The 15,423-nt window shown below is 39.7% G+C and overlaps 1 protein-coding gene across 5 annotated transcripts in view; it reads left to right on the top strand.

The window, feature by feature from the left end:
* Positions 1-15,423, top strand: part of tpk1 (thiamin pyrophosphokinase 1) — a 64,485-nt gene that overhangs the window by 33,443 nt on the left and 15,619 nt on the right. For all 5 annotated transcript variants that reach the window (XM_070853221.1, XM_070853218.1, XM_070853219.1 and 2 more), the window contains exons 7-8: positions 1,880-2,026; positions 6,405-6,513. In XM_070853221.1, coding sequence (XP_070709322.1) covers positions 1,880-2,026; positions 6,405-6,513 — 256 coding nt within the window. The remainder of the gene's footprint in view (positions 1-1,879; positions 2,027-6,404; positions 6,514-15,423) is intronic.

The following is a 15,423-nucleotide window of genomic DNA, read 5'->3' as shown; positions in this document are numbered from 1 at the left end:
CCTCAATCTCAGCACTTGGTTTTGTTGCAACTCCATCGAGTAAAGCAGGAAGTTAGTAACGATGCTTTCGGTACAGTAAATAGTCCGTTCGCATTCTGCACAGTGAAGAGCTGCAGCACCAGTTTGATCTGAGCACTTGAAATGTTGAATACATTGAAGTAATAGCAGGTTGTTGAAGTCGTGGCGAAGCGAAAAGGCATTTCAGAGTGGCTAAGTGACACTACAGGAGTTTCCTGTGCCCTAATTTATTGAATGGGTTAATGGCCGGCTATTATAGTAAATATCTACATCGCTCTTCTATTGATGTGCTCCCAGTACGTATTTATTATAGTAGGTAAATGTAGCATTAATGGTCATCAGCAAAGGTAACAGAAATTTTACCTTTACATTGTATTTGTTTATTTAAAAAATATGAAATGAAGGAGTGTGATTGATGGTATTTGGCTGATTTTCCATGCTGGTGTGACTGTCATTCATCAGCCTCTGACAGCGCCTCTGCCCTCCAGACTCTGTTGGGTTTTAAGGCTGTCAGCACTGAAGCTTGACTGCTCAGGGACTTTGTATGAGGATATAACTGCTGAGAGCGGTAAATATTGTACTTACGTGACCTGCTGGCTCAAAGTTAAGAAGAACATAATTACAATTCTGAGGTTGCAGAAAATGGTATTAGTTTAAGTAATCCACTTATCTTACCTGATTTTCTGTCACATGTTCACCTCTGATGTTTATCCTCATTTTAATAGCCCAAATTCATTGTTTGATCTACCTCTGATTGTTTATCTCTCCACCATCTGAGTTCTCTCCCGAAGCTCCGTGTCCTTGCTGTTACTTTCCTTTAATGTTTGCTTGTCCCAGTGGCATTTGTTGTTGTGCTTCTTTGTTTTTTTGGTTTCTTTGTTAAATGATAAGGCAACAAATCCCATAAAAAGACCAAAACCAGTAATACATTAGTCTGCCTCTCATTACATTCTGTCTTCCCCAGCCTGTCTGCCTAATTTTTCAATCCTACTGAAGATGTAAAAACAGGTAACCTGAAAAAGAAGCTACTGTGTGTGTGTGCGTGTGTGTGTGGGGGGGTGTGTGTGTGTGTGTGTGTGTGTGTGTGTGTTCGTTGTACAAAAATAAAGGAACAAGCCACACAGTGAAACAATGTGGCTCATTGCTGTGTTTTTCAATAGTTTATAGATAGCAATGGACCTCTGTGGCTGGGAGGAATAAGCTATATGGTTACACAAACAGTACTTGTTAGTCTATCATCAATCTTTTCTTTTTTGATTCGTTGACAATAAGAAAAACTTTGGTCCTACTTGTTTTTGGTCATACTTTTTGTTTGTTTGTCTTTTAGTTAGCAGGACCAACTGCGCTTTCGATCTCAGAGAAATTTGATGAAAAGAGGTTGTTGGTTTTGCTGCAAAGTGCTCCCATTTGCCTGATTTATTTATTCATATCTGCAAAATAGTTTTACTCCATACATACTCCATCCTTCATATTTTACACATTTTTAGCAAAGTGTTTCACGTATTGATGACTCTAGAAACACAATCAATTGAAATGGTCATAACCAAGTTGTCATGGGTCTCCTGAGACACACATGAAGTTTTGTGCAGCTCATCCATTCATAAAACCCTTATATTTCTGGCAGGATTTGCGTTCCCATGAAATGAAAACTACTAGCTCCAATCCCCATAATTGTCTGGCACAATGCATATTATTTGGATCCATATAAAAACTTCTTTCCCGTTCCTTCCTTTTTCTTCTGCTACTCCCACTTTCACTTTTTTTGAAACAAACAACAGGGCCAGTCCCGTGCAAAAAAACTATGGCAGTTTTTTTGAATTCCCTAATGAATGACCCTAATGAATTCTGTCTGTCTTTCCAGGTGGATGCCATAGTGACACTCGGCGGTCTGGCTGGCAGATTTGACCAGACCATGGCATCTGTTGAGACCCTCCACCACGCTCTGTCCATGACACGACTCCCCCTGTTGATCATACAGGGGACTAGCCTGGCATACCTACTCAGACCTGTGAGTGCATAAACACACAGCACTTAGCCTTCACAAGTATTCATTAGACAAACCACTGTACACTGATTCTGTCCTATCCCTGGTTTTTCCATTTAATTTCCCACAAAGTCATCCAGCCTTTTTTTTCACAGGTGTAGTGAAATACACTTAGCTCACTTCTCGTGAAACTAAAGGTGGACTTATTATGGCTGCATCTGTATTTGAAGTTGCAGCTGCACAAAGGCAGACCCACAGTATGTTTTCAGCACTCTAGACTCCTGCTCTAACAGCTCCTACTCCTTCTAGTCACCTAACTCCCGGTCCTCCTCTTCATTTTCTGTTCTCTCTCAAAAATGTTCTTTTCCTTGCCCTGCTTCCACCTTGATTGGAGTGTTCAAGACTTTGTTTCTTTGTTTAGTAATCACTTCAAGAGCTCACCCACACACGCGCGCGCACGCACACACACACACACACACACACACACACACACACACACACACACACACACACACACACACACACAAACACTCTGCTCTTTTGGAGTCTCAATTTGCTGTTGCGCATGAGAGGGTGAGTCTCTTTTGATGCTCCCAAATTGTTTTTCCTCAATGCCAGCCACTCTCTCATGCTCCACAGTTGATTGAGTTTACAAGTGGGCCAAGCAGCAGCCATTTGGGGCTCTGCTCTTTTTCTCCCTCTTTTTTTCCCCCCTGTGTTGTTTACTTGCAGGATGTTCAGGACAAACAAGTAACTGTCACACTTTCTGATGACACCTTCTAATGCGTTAAGTAAACCTTTCTCTCATGCACTCCCTCCTTAGTGCTTGTCATTATTCCAAAAGCGTGTTGTCATTTGCTGCTTCATACCTCGACACCTCCAATTAATCTTACTTCAGTGAGGGTAAATTAAGCTCGTTTGTCAACGCAGCTCCAATTCGCCAGCGACTGATGAACGCAGACGCCTGTACATGAAGGTGAACGCAACCTTCGAAAGACCCAGCGCTATTTGTTCAAGTTACATCTGTAATTGAAGTGTTTACAACTTTTGCCAAATATCCTCACCACCCATATTCCGTGCAATCACGGCTTTGTTACGTGCTTAGCTTCGGGATTCAGTGGGACAATCAATACATGTAGAGCTGTTCACGTTCGGTACACAAGCTAACACAAACATGTTTGTACAATAACATCAAACCAAGGGTAAATCACCAGTTATGTTCATTTTGCTAATGTGACAAGTGGGGATCTTGTCACCTCAAAATATAACATAGATAGCCTTAAATCAACGTATAAATGCAACGTCCCATCAAACATGCACAGTTTAGAAAATCAGTGAGACATGCTTCTCCATTCTAGAGTAAATCTGTGCAAGTCTGAGTCACAGATATGCTTTGATTTAATCAGGACTGTACCTGTTTGTTTTAGCTTTTGTTTCCCAGATGAGGTGTCACAGTGTTATTATGCTATCTCTGGGAAATGTGCAGAAGTTTTTCTTTTTCTATAGTTTGCTCAGGGCTTTGCATAATGTCTTTTATTAAATTATGGGTAGGGACACTGCAAGGGCTGTGGGCTTGTTTATTCGGAGTCCCTACACGGCATGAAGATGTTTTAATCAGTCTACGTCCCAAGGTGACGCTAAATTTACTCAAGTTAGATCTATAAGAAAAAAAAAAAAAAAAAAAAAAAAAAGTTGCACTGAGTTCATCTGTTTTGCTGTTTCTTTTTTCTCTTGCTGTCTGCTCTATTGAGTCTCAGTCGGAGCACCAAGCAGAGACAAATTTATTCAAGTTTCCATCCCAGCCCCTGAAGATACTGGAGAAAGCCCTCTCTCTGTGTTGTGGAACAGGCGATGCACAGCGCTGTGTCAGCCTAATCCGCGCTATAAATCATTCTATAAGCGCACACGATCCGGGTCAAGTGTACAAGCTCATTTTCCAGATGCCCTTTTGAGGAGTGAAACTTGTCAGTACAAGAGCTGATTTAAATGATAAAGTGTGATAGCTGTAGGTGCGTTAACTCATCCCACCTTCGGCTGTGGTGGAGCAAGTTGGCAACGATGTGGCATTCAAGTGTAAAATAGATAGAAACATGAGGAAAAGAACTGACCCAGGATGGAAAGGTGTGTACTGAGATGACTACTTTAGTGTAATGAATGCCAGACAACAGAGAGAAAAGTCTCAACTTCAAATGTTTTCAAAAAACTTACATTAATATCAGACATTAATCTTTTCTTATAATATTCCCACATGATAACTACTTCTTCCCATTTTCTCATGATGACATTTATGGATAAATATGCTAATTGCGTTATTAAAAGATGTATCTCTCTCTCACTGAAATAGATTTTAAACTACGATCATGAACATGGACGATGTTACACCTGCTTTAACATCAATGTGTTAGCATTATCACTGGGAGCATCTTTGTATAGTGAGATTGGCTCTTACAGAGGCCATAGACTTTATATGTTGTTTAATATTTCTTATTTTATAGTTTTGATTCAATGTTCAAAGCACTGCATCAGACTGCATTTGTCCAAACACCAGGCAACTTTTAAAAATTAAACTTTCCCCTCAGAGTTCCATCTGAACTGTGTGACTCTGACACACTTACACAAAGAGACTGTGTTTATGTATAGGAAACAACCTCAGGGATGTTTCCTGAACACCAAACGCACCAAAGCTTAAAATTTTCCCATCATTCCTTCCCTCTGGGTCTGCAGCTCCAGGAAGCCAAGCAAAGGAAACTCTGCTTTAAACGTGTCACACTTTCAAGATTTCAAACTCTTAATTGAGTGTGCCTGTCTTTGTTGTCTTTGTCTGTGTCTGTATAATCCTTTTAGACGACTGATCTAAGTTCTAGCTGTCAACGCTGTGTGTCTTTGTATTTATGCTTGGGTGGAAGGCAGTTTGAGCTTAACATGGCACTTGTAGCCTGCAGATATTCAAAGTGTTTACAATATGTATGTCAAATTTCAGGTATTTTTAGTTTGGATGCAGTGTTTTCCTCATGAAAAGCCGTACTGATTAGTGGACGTACCCACAGTGACGTCACCCATTCGTTCGCGGACTACCATTTTGACGACCATTTTGAAATTTGACTCTGTTGCCGCCTTGGTTTATTAGAGTGAGAGGTGACGATTTGGATGAAAGAGTGGAGCAAGGTCCAACTGCAATTCACGTTAACTGTAATATTAATTGAGATGCTAATTTTGGATTGTGAAAAACACAGTACAACTCAGTACAACTGCGTGCAGAACAAGACATTTTTAGACCACCAAAATGTTAGTTAACTTTCATGAACTGAACAAAAACAAGTTCACGACTAAATGAATGTACCATGCCATGGAAATGCATTGCTAAACCTCTATCCTGATAAACACTTCCACGTGGTAAACACTTGTTAATCACAAGGAAGCCATACCCTGTTTTATCAGCGATTTTACTCTAAATGGGACCATCATTTACTAAATGAGCATCATGCTGTTCTGAAGACAAGAAACCAGTGACTGAGACTATAAACTCATTCGGTAAATGTTTACTAAGAAAATAAATCGAGTGAGAAGAAGGCTCATTGTCTCATAGACGTCGGTACTATCTTCTTTCTTCTTTAACTTTTGGGATCTTGTCCCTGCTGTTTATTAGGAAGAATACAGGTTTAAGGCATTTCGTCATTGGCTGTTTAGACTCAGAGGCCACGTCCAGTTATTTTATAGTCTGTGCCAAATACATGTGCATGTGCTGTGTACAGAGAATGTTTTTTTTTCTTTTCTTGTAACCTGTGAATGAGGGAAACTTGTTTTGACCTTTTTAGATTCCAGCTGCTAGCATCAGGCTTTATTATGCCCAGTGCATTCAAAGCAAAGTCATTTCACAGCATAAACTTTTAAACATTTCCTCAACTGCCCTCATGACTTCTTCACACTGTCAGCCATCCTCCTCCATCTCTGATTGACACTGCTCTTTCTAAGCAAATAACATTCACTACAAGTTGACTTCAGACGTTCACAGGTATAGTCAGCGTCTGAACTGTTCAAGTAAAAAGCCGGTTGTTCGTAAAGTTATATGATGTTGGTATAAAAATATTTTTGACTTCCTATGACACGGTAAAGTTGACTTTAATTCAAGATGGCAAGGTATCCTTTTTAAGTCTAGGTGGGAACTGAAAATGGGTTGCAGCATTGACAAGAGCAATAATTTATTTTAATGAGCCTTGGTCCCTGGGCAGAGAAGCTTCTCATTTGGGGCTGGAAAAGTTTAAGAAGTCTTGCTCCACATTTGTTTTCTCTTTCAAGTTTCTTCTGTCTCATTGTTTCCCCCTGTTATCGACACTGGCATACAGACATGCACACACACAGATGAATACTCATTCATTTGCACTGTCATGCTGTGTGTCACCAGGGTACCCACAGACTGGGGGTGAACACAGGCCTGGAGGGGGACTGGTGCAGCCTCATTCCAGTTGGTGGACCCTGCCAAACAACCACCACTGGTCTCAAATGGAACCTGAGTGAGTCACCTTTTCCCATTTTTAGTCACCAACTTTCCTTTTTAATAAACTTTGTTTAATTTTTTTAATTCTTTGTCAAATACATATACACATTAAGTGTGAAAGTTAATTTTTGAACTTGCAAACAAGGTTGTTTTGTCAACAACAGAAGAAATTGAAACAAAAAACGCGTATCTCCTTCCTTAATTATGATTAATACGACTAGCCTGCAAATTTACAGACAAAATAGACGTGTGGTGAGGAGAAAGGAAGGAAGCAATGGGCCTCAGGCAAGAACATTTTTCGATTGTTATTCTTAAAATGTCTTTAATGCCACCTGCTCATGGGGAAGGCCATATCCGTGAGAATTGATTATTAGCATCACTGAGAAGTATTAAGTCCCATTTGTGGGCAAGTTTCATTCACAAAAATGCCACTAAAACTTGAGTTTTAATTCCTTTGGACTGTCTTCTATTTTCTCTAAATGTTTTTCTGTCCCTATTCTTACCTTTTCCTGCACTGTATTGGTTTCTATCTTTTAAAAATGCTGATTTTATGACTTGTTTTATGTTGCTGCCTCTGTGTAGCACTTTATAACATGGATTTTGAAATCTTCCCTAAAAATGAAAACAATTGATATAATTATAAGACTGCTCTTTTGATATGATAAGGGGAATCAAGTGCTGAGAAAAGAGCAGCATCTTTGCCTACACATTACCGCCAGCTGCCAATACTGCAAGCTTCATTTTATGTTCACAGTAGAAACAACTTCCACTGAACAGCATACACATCATGCATAATAAGACATAGTGAAGTCCAAATGCTTAATTAGCTCCAGTCAAATGAAGCTGCAGTTAAACATGTTTATATATATCGACAACACATACCTAAGCGTTTTATATTCTTGAACATTGTGGGAAAATCCAATCAGACACCCGTCTAAAGGACCCCTGTGGTCTCACCCCACTCTAGGCCTCATGGCCAGCTGTGTTCTTAATGAGTTGGCACAAACCAAAGTGCCACTAATACGAGGGAAACCTGGACCTTCTGTCAGTGGGGTTGCATAATGTTTCCGCTTCTCTGTGGGTGTCCACTCCCACTGTCTGTGTGTGCATATGCGTATGTTTCTGGGAGTCTATATACTTGAGCGAGCACGCTTGTTTGTCGATGCCTGTTTGAACATGTCTGTATGCATGTTTGAAAATGTGTGTGTGTGTGTGTGTGTGTGTGTGAGAGAGCCTCCTGCCCTGTTTATTTACTTGTTTTGTGTGTGTGTGTGTTTTTTGATCAGCTACTGTGTGTTGTATATTTACTCAGCACACCTGTGAGGTGGCCCTCTGAATGATAATGAGAGGGACTTTATACATGAGAGTCCTATGCAGATTAGCCAGTGATAACAAGATGCCTAATTAATCACATACATATTTAGAAGGCTGAAAGTAATGATTTCCCATTGGGGTTGGGAGGAAGGACCGGAATATGAAACAAAAATTTGGAATATTATTTTTTTTCTCACATGTTTGACTGCTGCATGTATGAGTGTTCGTAAAGCAACAGTGCATCTTGTGATTGCGTTTTTTCATTGACTTGTGCATTTGTTTTCACTGTTTAAACTTGTGCATGTGCATGAGACTCGCTCAGGGGCCCAAATCACTCTTCAGTGACACTAAAACTCTTTTGAACTCAATTGAAACCATCCTACACACTTGGGTACAAAGCCTCTCTGTGATGAAAAATATATGATGTTTCTTTAAAGAAAGAGTTTTGGGCTGTCAGCCATTACAGCCTTGCATGCCAAAAGAAGTTTTCCTTGCATTCAGAGCTTGTTTCAACTTTTGCTTTAAAGAATAAAATTGTGTAATGATTCATACTGTTTTGATCCAGAGCATAAATTTAGGATGAGTGGTAAGTTATTGAGTTTTTTTTTTCCTTCTGGTTATTGTACTCAAGGGGAGTGTGCAGGATGAGCTGAAATCCCCTTGGTCCAAGTTAATTATATCACATGCTCATTTTTTTTGTTGGTTGGTCAATAATTTATATTGTTGTGAAATTAGATCAGACACAGTGCACATGTAGACTCACTGAGCTGAGCTCGAGCTTGCAGTGCGAGGATACAGGTTTTGCCTTGTCAAATTTCTGTCAAGGTTCCTCTTGAGTTTCTATCATTTATATTTTATCCAGAAACAGTGTGAAATGCTTGGTTTTGGAATGAAATGGAAAAGCTGGGAGGTTCTGACACAGAAACAGCCCATTAAAATTCAAACCTGTAATTTTTTGACAGTTGTACAGCATTACAACATACCACACAACAAAAACAAAAAGATGACATAAACCTTTATATAAATCTTTATCTATATAAAGGTTTTGATTCCATATGTGGTACTATTTATTGAGATATTCAAAATTCTATGTTTAAGAAGCCAAATTAATATCACAGTAATGTTAAATGTTTAAAACCAGTATATAAAATGTTCAAACAGAACATATTATATTTACACATTCTCTTGTATTTATGATCTGATACTGCAACAGATTTATAAACCACAATATCTCTATTTAAGATTTTTACATTGGGAATTACACCCAACCAAAACTGAAGAAAATATCACACCACCACCACAAGCATAATCACATTAACCTTCCCTGTACTGGCGTGGTGACAGGAGTTTAGCGGTAGATGTCTCAAAACCTCAAGACAACACATGGCAAGGTACCAATTGGTGAAATTAGCTTTTGTCTTTTTATTTAATTGACCCTGTAAGACATGAAGCCCTGGCAGAGGCAACAAATCATGAACTAGTGAAACCTTGGAGCACATGGGTCTATGCCCAACGGTTCATCAAGAAAGGAGATACTGCTGGCAGTACAGTCAACTCCTGAAGGTCATGGCAGAAGCAATCTACCCAGAAACCACTGCAGGCAATTTGTAGATAATGGAATATTAGTTGAGGCCAGAAAAATGTACATACATTTGAATCAAGCACTTGAAAGAGAAGGTGGTGGAGCTAGAGAGCAAGGTGCTTGCCAGTAGAATAGAAACTGACAGTAGGATTCATTCATTAACCTAATTTTGGCCATGTTTGTCATTTTTTGGCCTTTTTTGTGTGAAATCTGCACCTTAAAACCATACATCAGATAATGGCTAATGCTTTAATGGTTTTGCAGGCTTAAAACATGATTCTTGTAGCAGTTTTTTGATGCGGACCTGTACGGTAGCTGCTGGGGAGCCACAGTTGTACTTAAAAAATAATACTCTTCAACTTATGAATTTATCATTGTCAGGGTAAATATATAAAACTGTTGATATTGATTTTTAGTCTTAATACCCAGGACCGCAGTAGCGGTTGAATGCCCCGGCTTTGCATAGCAAACTCTTCAGAGCCTCCAGCCTGTTTGGCATTGAGGACGAAAAAAAGAGGAGGAAAGGCCATCTGCACCGTCACCGAGGCAGTGGAGAAACCCTCTGGATGGCGGTGGCTCAAGAGAGTCTTTGTTGAGACTGTCTAATGAAAGGACTGCAGTGCAGTAATGATACTAAGGGAGGGGAGTGTACTACTAAATAATGAAGTGACTGCAGTGTAGCAAAGGTAACAATGTAGAAGGGGAGTGTGCACTTTTATAATGAAGTGACTACTCTGTGCTAATAGCCATGCAGGAGGGTTCTGTTTGTTGTTCATAGCGTCATGAATGTAATGTAGTGGTGTGAGCACTGCACGGAGAGACTGATAGACTTCTGAGTTGGAGTGGTATGACTCTACCATGTGTAACACTCCTATCACTCACACACTGAGCTGTAGTAATTCACATCATACTTTTTCACTCTATTCCTCCTGTTTACCCTTCAATTTGCACTCATTTTCATCCGATCCCTACGTCTTTCACCCTCCCGCTATCTCTTCCATATGATTAAATACTGTGACATTTGAGCCACTTATCACCTTCTATATGTTACATTAATTTTTAATCATCAGGTCTAAAATCCCCTCAGGAAACTATCAGTAAATACTGCCAATGTATGTGTGCATATTGGCGTTCTATTGCTTGTGTCTGTGTATCCATACATGACTGAGCTTGCGTTCGTGTATACGTGTGCATTTTTAGATGGGTTGTGGGGTTTGGAGAGTTGCCCAGGGCAATATTCCTTAATGATATAATTTCCCATTAAGTTTTTTAAAATTCTCATTAATATGTCACATGGACACACACCATTATTAAGCCCACCCTTTCAGTTACATGTGATAAGAAGAAAGGGTTGTCCCCAGAATACAGTATGTCATCTAGCCTGGGAAGACACAGTATGTTAACAGAGAGGACACACACACACACACACACACACACACACACACACACACACACACACAAGCTTAATTGTTAGTGCTGCACTGGATTTACCATAAACGCATACATTGTAAATGGTCATAACATTATTCTAAGGAGGTTTCTCTAGTATTTGCATTCAGTGCATGAGGAAAATTAAGTGGGAAAAGGTAATGAGGTAATATAGATTTAGCTAATCATACAGATGAATCCCTCAGTATATTTGCTGGATATAAACATCTTTAATCAGGAAGAGCCCTGAGACTTAGCATGCCTTACTATCTTGCAACATCGTGAAAGGCAAACACAGACTTGTATGGCGTAAATTCTTAAATAGAAGCTCGTACTCAAAAATATCAACCAAAACATCAGTATAATGCATTTTTCACAGCACTAATTTCATCAGTACAGTAACATAGCCATGTCCTGCTCACCACTCTGCTGCTCTGATTCTCTCTTTATTCTTTAAAATAGAAAGGCTGTTCTCATGTTTAATTTTTCTAATTGCTTCTGTTTCTGTCAGTGAAATTTAACACTTCGAATGTTTCACTTTAAAATCGTACAAAGAGAAGGAATATTATCAACTAGAGGGCTCGGGCTGCCTGCACTTGAAGAAATTAAATCATATCTGTTTACAAATTTAGAAATGATTTATATTTACTGTATGTGTCTTCATACAATGTGGCAACCATCAGCCCATGCCTCTAAAAATGTGGCAGGTAGCGTCCTTAATTACCAGCTAACTTGAAAGGCACTTCTAATTCTGTTATTCCAATAAAGACTCGAATACGATGACCAGAGCAAAGCGGTTGGCCATGTGACCAAGGACGATGCCCTGTCTAATTGTATTCATACTTGTGCAACACGCAAAACTGTTGAGCAAGGTGAAATGTGGAGACGGAGCATTATGGAGACAAAGAGCGCTGACAGGGAGGGAGCGACTGAGTCAGAAAAAAGAAGTGCAAGGACAGAAAAGAAGGATTTTTGGAAAGAACTGAGAGCAGGGTGGAAAAAGATGTGATGGCATATGAGAAAGAGACATGGCAGGCATCTCGTTCATTTGATGTTTGAGGACGCTGACACACAGCAGGGAATGGAGGATTATGGAAACTGTTAGGAGCTCTGAGCAGGAGCTTGTGTGCACGGACACACACACACACACACACACACACACACACACACACACACACACACATAACACACAAACACAGCCACATACAAACTCGGCTGTAATGTAGTCAGTTTCCAATAAAGCATTCTTTGCCTCTCCTTTTTGTAGATGGAAGATCCTGTTCCCAGATTCCCTCATCTAATTCTACTCTTTTGTGCTCACTACTTTAATTGTTCTTGTCTTGTCTTGATTTGATATCAGATTACAGTTGTTACCACAGGTCCGTTTTTTTTTTTTGCAGCAGCAGCAGCAGCAGCAGAGTGAATTTCACCGTGCTTCACCATGGCAGATGCTGCCCACTACATTGGTCAAAAAAACGCTGCATCTGGTTCATGTATTTCTTGTAGTTTAATTTTTCCTCTAGCGTCCTACTACTCACTGTTTACCCAGTCTCGGTTGAGACTTGCTTAAATCTTGTACCTGTTTCAGAAGGGTGCAGAGCAAATTTGTTGTATGTTTGACTAAATGTGAAATTTCATGTCATCTTACTTGATTTGTTAACTGTGCTCTTGGTTTTAACGTAGGTGGAGCACTGCTGAGCTTTGACATGACAGGGTGAACACAGGTGTTTATATAAAAAATATTTATTAGTATGTGGTTATTGCTAGAAGTATCACAGGAAGCATTAATGTTTTCACGCCATTCCAATGATTACCCAGTGGCGTTAATGTATCAAGAAACACAATAATACACCAACAAAGGCAGGGAAGAAAATTTGGTTTTGTAAATGTTTTATGTGGAAGGATATGCATTTAACACATTTGTTGGACGTCAAAGATGCATATAATGTGTTTTGGAGGGAAACAGAAAACTCCTTGGTAGTTTGACATGATAACAACACCCTACTTTCCCTGACATTTCAAGTTGATGTCAATTTGCTATATATATGGCAATCCTGCTGTGACCAGGCTTCCACCCACCTTGTTTCAAATGAGACAATTGAGACAAATGAGACTTGTGATCATGAATGGTTTCTCTCATTGGTGCTGCTCCTCCTGCCCTGGTCTCACTGTGGCAGCAGCTTCCTCGTGACACCTGCCTGAGAGCAGGATATGCTTCAGGGTTTCTATTTCTGGCTCCCTCGACTGCTATGGTTTGGAGCATTCATTTAGCCCTTATCCAGCCTGGTGGTTGGGATTGAGGGACTAGCCACTTATCTGCTAATTGCCACTCCTCTGCTGTTCAGACAGGACAGCGTTAACTGAGAGTCCACAGTGTTAATGAGCAGAACAGTAGTTAGTCTCTCTGCTAGTCAGTCTGCTTGGTGTTTTGGCAACTGATGGCCCTGCGAATGTCTATCGTGGCAAATTCATGTGAATTCAACTGTCAAAGTTTTAAACTTCAAGAAAGCAAATTATATTTTAATACAACAATTGAACAGTTTCTCAATTTCTTTCTCTTGTATTCATGCTAAACCAGAGAGAAACCTCTTCTATAATTACTCTTTGTACTCATATTGGATACCAATAGGTATCCAGTTTTCTTTTAAGTTATTTTTCCTCTTTGTTCAATTTAGGTCTCATCATCTACCTCTCTGCTGGAACGTTGTACATTTTCACCACAAGTCTCTAGTTTCGTTTGTTCACATTGTCCTTGTTCTAAATGTCAAGCAGTACATCTGTTCCTTTCTTAGAGCAAATAATGCAGCGACCATCTGTGGAGGCCTTCCTGATGGTTGTTTTAGCTTAATTTGCCTGTTCCACCTGCATAGAATTAAGCTTTAAGATTTATAACTGTAGCCAAAATGCAAAAACGTTTGTGGGTGCAAGTGTGTGGGTTAAGCTTTACATTACAGATTTCAATTCAAACCTCAACAGGAATCACACACTGTGAGTTTTGTTTGCTTTAGAGAGATCTGGCTTTGTTTGGCTTGATCATAGGGCACACAACACTGCTAAGTTCTCATTAGAGATTGAAACAGACAAACAGAAGGGAGAAAAGCCTCAAAACGTAAAGCTTTTCAAGTCTTTTGCACTTACCCTCAGGCGCCTACCACAGGCGTCTAATATTGTTAGTTGTGTATGCAGAAGTGGAAGTTCAGTTCATTGCTACCTTAGTTTGGGTTGTAAGAGGGGCTAAACATAAAATAAGCATAATTTTTTCTCATATTAATTGTGGTCCTTATTTAATTCCAAAATATATTGCAAAGTCCTGCAATATCTTGCACTTTCTTGCAAGCGTAAGTATTTGTAGTATAAGCAATAGCAGACTCTGACTAAGGCTGTTTTTCTCAAATCCTTTACTGTAGAGGCTCACACTGGTTTGCTGATACCAATGACTATGCAAAATAAGGGTGAGCTTTTTTTCTCTCTTGATTTGTCATTCCTGAGCACATAAACCTAGACCAAGCTCTTACTGGCTGGGCTTTGATTTTTGATTGGTGTTGCCTGCCATAACACTTTAAGACCCCTGCAAATTTATTTGCATTAAGTAGCCCTAACCACTGCTTTTCCCTGCTCATTTTCTTTGCCGTTGTGCTTTCCATTGCCCTTAGTCTGCCCTGCAGAAAATGACCGCCTACAGCAAATAACCACTGTAACATTAATCTGCCATAAAGGGATGTCATGCAGTCCCTACAGCCATGAAAGCAGGAGAGGAGTTACCCACTGAAAGCCACCGATGTGCTCCGCTCTAGCATGGCAACCTCCAGATCAAACTGTGTTTATGTGTGCATGCGTGAATATTCAGCCACATTAACGCCTACAGTTATTTGGAGGTTGGTGTATGCTCTCCATTCTGGATTTATTTACACTGATTATAATGTTTAGCAGTGTTAAACATTAAATCTTGCAGAGCTGGAAATGTATTCAGCTCGGCAAGCCTCATACACACTGATATTGCATACTGAAGTTGCAAAGCACTGTAGTTGAGATGTTAATGACCTGAATTATTTTTCATCCCTGTTTAGTCACCATGAAAAACAACTGTGGCAAACCCATGAAGGAATAGCTGCCGCCAAGGTCATTATTCCTTTCCTTAACAAACACCTACACACCCCTGCATTCTATTTCCCCTTGAAATATCACGAGGACTAAACACAAGCATTCATAGTTGAAGAAAGTTTGCAGCAGAGATCCTCTGTAACCTTATGCAAACAATTATTGACACCTTATTCTTATGCCAAACACACACGTACACACAGATTAAAGATATAAAGTGTAATGAGGGGCATATTCAAAGCATGCCAGAAAGGTGCTATATATTGAACCCACTGAAGCATACATGCAACATATTTAACTGCCTTATACATTTACCCTCTTTTATCAACCCATCAACAGCGTTGATGACACGAATGTGTCTGTATCTATCAGTGGTTAAACTGACTGTTGCATGTTTATGCACAACGTATGTTTGTGCTCTACATAAAGGTCTAATAATCAATAATCATAATAGTCACTCTTTAATGTAGTTTTTGAGGTAGCATTGATTGTGACGTCACACTG

The sequence above is a fragment of the Pempheris klunzingeri genome, chromosome 21, assembly GCF_042242105.1.
Source record: "Pempheris klunzingeri isolate RE-2024b chromosome 21, fPemKlu1.hap1, whole genome shotgun sequence".
NCBI lineage: Eukaryota > Metazoa > Chordata > Actinopteri > Acropomatiformes > Pempheridae > Pempheris > Pempheris klunzingeri.
This window is presented reverse-complemented; position numbering and strand designations above follow the sequence as displayed.